Source organism: Polyodon spathula, chromosome 5, assembly GCF_017654505.1.
Source record: "Polyodon spathula isolate WHYD16114869_AA chromosome 5, ASM1765450v1, whole genome shotgun sequence".
Classification (NCBI taxonomy): Eukaryota; Metazoa; Chordata; class Actinopteri; order Acipenseriformes; family Polyodontidae; genus Polyodon; species Polyodon spathula.
This window is the reverse complement of record NC_054538.1, coordinates 21,081,376-21,086,574: the sequence shown is the minus strand read 5'-3', so window position 1 is coordinate 21,086,574 and position 5,199 is coordinate 21,081,376. Positions and strand designations below refer to the sequence as shown.

At 38.5% G+C, this 5,199-nt stretch overlaps 1 protein-coding gene across 1 annotated transcript; it reads right to left on the bottom strand.

The window, feature by feature from the left end:
• Positions 1 to 564: 564 nt before the first annotated feature.
• Positions 565 to 4,994, bottom strand: LOC121315713 (cofilin-1-like). The gene is made up of 4 exons (XM_041250056.1): positions 4,819 to 4,994; positions 2,417 to 2,709; positions 2,048 to 2,124; positions 565 to 1,552 (listed from the first exon to the last, which is right to left on the bottom strand). The coding sequence occupies exons 1-4, from the start codon at positions 4,819 to 4,821 to the stop codon at positions 1,446 to 1,448; spliced, it is 480 nt and encodes a 159-aa protein (XP_041105990.1). The 5' UTR covers positions 4,822 to 4,994; the 3' UTR covers positions 565 to 1,445.
• Positions 4,995 to 5,199: the final 205 nt, after the last annotated feature.

Genomic DNA, 5,199 nt, shown 5'->3' with positions numbered 1-5,199 from the left:
TCTAAATGCGAGAGAGGTCTAGAGGTTAAAACACTGTGGCAATGAAAATTTTAATTTCTACTGGACACCAACACTATTAAAAGGTGTCATAGACCTCTAACAGAACTAAGAAAAATCAAAGACCACACGTACCAAACCTTAAGACATAAACTCTGTGCGGTCTCTCTACTGAACTAATTTAGTCACATGCCTTTAATATGGCAGCCAGATTAGAGAAGGGGTCATGATCACCAACCTGTAGAGCGTGGAGGGTTAATATAACCCTGCACATATGAAGTCACTAGCTGAAATGGTTTCTGAGCTTTTTTTTATTTATTTATTTATTTATTTTTTTAAATGTGTGAGAGCCACAGTTGAACTTGACTATGGGTAGCGCAGAATATGTATAGCAATTATTAAGCCAATAGCTCAGTGTTATTCAGAAACAAAAAAAAAATTACGTCAGCAATCTAGGATTTTACTTGAAGTTTCCATAACACAGTGAAAGTATGAATCTGCAAGCTGCAATGGTTTGAGATATTAGCAGTAGTAGATGCAGTGGTAAATAAATAAATCACACCGCAATTTTGATACATCTCTTTATTACAACTGGCAACAATGCCACTTTCAAACCACTGATGTTAACCACACATTCCCTCACATTTTAAAAACCAAGGAATTTCGTTGTTCACTTTGCTTGGCTGCATAATAATGCAAAACTGAAATAAAAAATAATAAAAAAAAAACGACCATCACAAGAAATGATTACTCATGAAGAACCCAAAGATGTCTCAAAGACACTGCAGTGGAAACAGAAAAAAAAGTGCTTCTGAAGTTGCCTTTCAGTTGGAAGACTCGCTTGACTAGTAACCCAGTCAGCAGAAATGTACTGCAAGTTCGGTGAAAAAGGAATGCAGTTACCATCACAGTTTGGAAGCATGCTGCTTGTGAACAGGACAGTTCTGTATTCTATAGAAATGGAATGCTTCCTTTATATTTTCCTATACAACTATAGAAGAAAATCACCAAAGAACCTACACAAAGAAATTTTAGCTTTCCCCTCCTCTCTGGAACCTTGATAGAGCAGGACAAACTGCCCATCAGTTAATTTATTTAATTAAATTATATCTGCAGATATAATGGGAAGGCAGAATTTTCTACCCAGCAGTGCACATTTCGAAATAAAAATACTGAGCATTCACACAATGCAATACAGTCCAGACTTGCTCAAGCATTTAGATGCAGGACTCGGAAGCTGACAAAACCAAGACCAACACTGATCTAGAAACTCTTTTGGGTGCAAGATGGTGATCAGTCGTACAGCCTGGATTACAAATGGAATGGGGAAGGTTCGAAAGAAAAAAAAAAAGTATGAGATATTTTCTTCTTGAAAAAGTACTTATTTCCATAAACATGATAAAAGGACTTTTAGTGTGGAATCCAATAAAGCGGCACCGTGCAGTTATTTACACAGGCTTCCCTTCAAATGAGATAACCCCCCCGAGCTTGTCACATATGACAGAGCGGTCCTTGATCTCATCCCATGAAGTAGCCTGCACACTGTGCTTGATACCTAGAAGAAAACAAACAGTGGGACTTGGGTTCTGGCTTTATCAATTCTATCAACAGTAGCTAAACTTTAGCAGCACTGCAATGTCCTGTAACCCATACAGCCCACAAAGACCTCGATTCCCAGACACCAGTAAAAACTGGTCTCGTCAAAGACCTTCTGCATACACTTCTGCATAAAGCAAAGACATGAAAGGGGTGGTTTCACAGAGCCCTAAGAAGCTCTAAAATCTCATAAACTACCTAAGCCAATGTAACACAAGGTAGTCCAAGATCAGTGCTAAATCAGGGATTGTGAAGCATTAGAAAGACAGTGTAACTTGCTGTTGCACAGAACTGATTAAAACATCTCTAGAAAATAAGTCAATTTCACACCTCCTACTCAAGAAACACATAGTTCAGCAGCCTATGCAAAGCCAATTAAGCTTAGAGTAAAACATCTTCAACTGCTAACATATGAGAGGCTTGTCTATAGCCAGGAAATGTCAAGACTGCTTACCTGTAAGTTTTTTAATTAATGCTTCTTTTGAACTGGCGTAAATCAACCGGTTTTTGATTTTTGCAGTTTCTGGAGCCCTGGTTTATGAAAACAAGGAAGTAACAGGTTAAGGACATAAGACACTTGTGTTTACATGGACCCCCACAGATGATAAGAGCATTACTCACTGAGCCACAAAAGGGTGTAATACATAAGCACTGCTTCCACATACAAGAGTTGAATATAAACCTTTCGGGACAAAAGACATCAAGGATTGTACAGAAGCAAAACAATGTTAGCTCCTTTCATTTAGAGCAGAAACATGTACCTTCTACTCTTACAAACCGGGTAGTGTTTTACCAGAAGATTTAAAAAAAAAAAAAAGCTTACCAGGCAACAAAAACCAGATCTTCTTTCTTGGAATCCTTAGTCTCATAACTTGCGTCATACAGGGCATAGCAGCAATCATCCCGAGGGAGCATATTAACAAATTCAGCATAGGGATCATCGCTCTGATCTCCCACCAGGATTTCTTTGCCTGGACTGATAATGATGAACTTGAGGTCGTCACTCAAGCAGAACAATACAGCCTTTTTCCTCTTTTCATCTGGGGATGACATCTTCTTAATTTTCATATTTTGGAACAGCATGATGACCTCATCATGTACACTGACTCCAGAAGTCTAGAAACAAACAAACACCAGTACATTAAATACACACCCATCCACCCACTCACAACTGGTCTTCCTTCTCTAAAAAAATAAATAAAAAGGGAATGTGACTAGTATACTGTATTACTAGGGTACTAGTACTAGTATACTGGAAAAGTACACTGATTGCAAGTACATACTTTATGTAGCACACACTTTGGTCCGCTGGGATATCCCACACTTAACTCATCTATGTGTAAAGCAAACTGCCTCCCTGCCATGTTATAAATGGTACACTGCTGCTGAAAGTCACAGTTGCTCAAGACAGATCTGCCACATCACCATTTGAATTGTATAAGCTAGCACAATTACAATAAAACCTCTAAACAAATCAAATTCTGTGGAATTGTTTATATTACTTCCTATAAAGATATACAACCCCTTTACCTTCAATAGACATACAGTAATAGACTGCCCTGTAAATATCAGGATTAAAGTTCTGATAATCCAGTCTTTACTGAACTGATGAACTGGTGGAATTCTCTACAGGCCATTCTGAATGGCAGCTGAATATTTCATCCTATATATTTCCCTAGGAGGTGTACTCACTGGGGAAGAGACACCTCATTCATCACCAGGAAACGATTTGAACACACTACAAACATGTTACACTGGATAAGTGCCATGGTGGACCTACCCTACCAATGCTGATTAACACTGCAACATTAAACGAATAATTAGCCATGCTGCAGTTTCGTGTTAAGCAACTGCAGATTTCAGATCAAAGTATTGGGGAATATAGGAATTAATAAAAGCTGATATATTACTATTCAGATGACTAATTAAAAATAAATACATCAAATTAAAAAAAAAATTAAAAAAAAACACAACCAAATTTTACAAAACTTAATCCAGACCTCAAACTATTTGGGGTTTAGCTGTGACTTGTATATGGGACTAGATTGATCTAGCCAGCCATAGATAAAACAAACAATGTGGCAGTGAAGCAGTTAGGCAAATTTAAAAAACACCAGTAATGGAAAGTGTACCGTCTCTACACAGCAGAAACCTAAAAAAAAACCCAAAACAAACACATGACCTCAATACAGCAACCACATAGAACCCTGAAAATACCAGGCCTGCCTTGACACTGTGGCAGCCATAGGTAACTTTAAAAGGGTACTGGTAGATTTGCCTAGAGGATTTTCCAGAAGACTGAAAATATGAAGTCAACATCTGAAATGGTTTTATAAGACATTAGCAGTTGAATATTTAAAGAAAGCTGTAGTTCCCATTTTAGGGCTTAACGTTGTTCTCTTATAAGCTGTTCTTGCTGTAAAACAAACGGCTATCACCTCCTGCCCTTACAGGGGCAGCAGGGGCATAACTCCAGAGTTTTCAAAGTTCACCATTTTCTTTCATCTTTACTTCTCTGCCTTTTTACAGTTTCATTGACACGACTACAAACTCCAGCACTGAAAAGCAATGGGGAAGGGCAGAAGAATGTTAATTTGGTAGTTTTCCAGCAAGCAGCAACATACCTGCTAACGCCCATTGCTTGAATAGCTTCTCTGTCTGAACAAGCTGATACCAGTCCCTAAAGTGGCGAACTTGTAAGTTAATAGCAAGTCATCCCTGCATCTACTGAAGTACAAGTCTAGCACCCTTGCTGAAAAAAAGTCAAACGTTTTATGGCCATTTTCTTCCGCCAGTAGTTATAAAAGTGAAGCTGTTTATAGTGATTAACATGCTTGAGAGGGGAGAGGGGAGAGGGGAGTGCAACTAATGCGTTTGTTTGTTACCGACTACACGACACGTCTGGACTAAATCGACAACATTTCTTTTAAGTATCACTGCACACGCTGGAGCTCGATCCATCTTAGAACGCAGTATTCTTAGACGTTTATCACTTAACCTGTCTTTTTGCAATCACCTTCATTTTTTATTTAACAATAGCTTACTGTTTGCATCACTTGTCTGAAGCGGTTTATTAAATTGAAACAATGCGACAGTAAAAAAGATGAAACATACCTACATTGTTTCCAAGAAAGCGAAGTATGTACGTTCTAAACTATATAACGGCAAGCTATCGCTAAACGCATTATATACGTCTTTCTGCTTGGGGGAAATTTAGATTCTTACCATTTTGCCGAGTTTCTGTGCGAAGTAACCGCAAAAGAAAGATAGATGAGACTACAGTATGCAACGCTGCGACTCCGATGCGATCCTCAGTCAGTAAGAGTTTGGTTATGTCATTGGGACGGTCTGCACAGCAAGCGGACGCACACCTACATTTTACTAGATTTTTGTTTTGTTTTGTTTTGTTTATAACGACAATTGCCCCGGGGCAAGGTTTATTTCCGGGTCTTATTTAAAACACAAAAAAATACATTGTGACCTAAACAGTCACATCTGACAGATGTTTCTCCCCCCAGATGCTTCACCCGTTTAGAGATAATGGCTTATGTGACACGTTTGATTACAAGTACACAGTGTATCTATTCTCATTGTTTGCGGCAACAA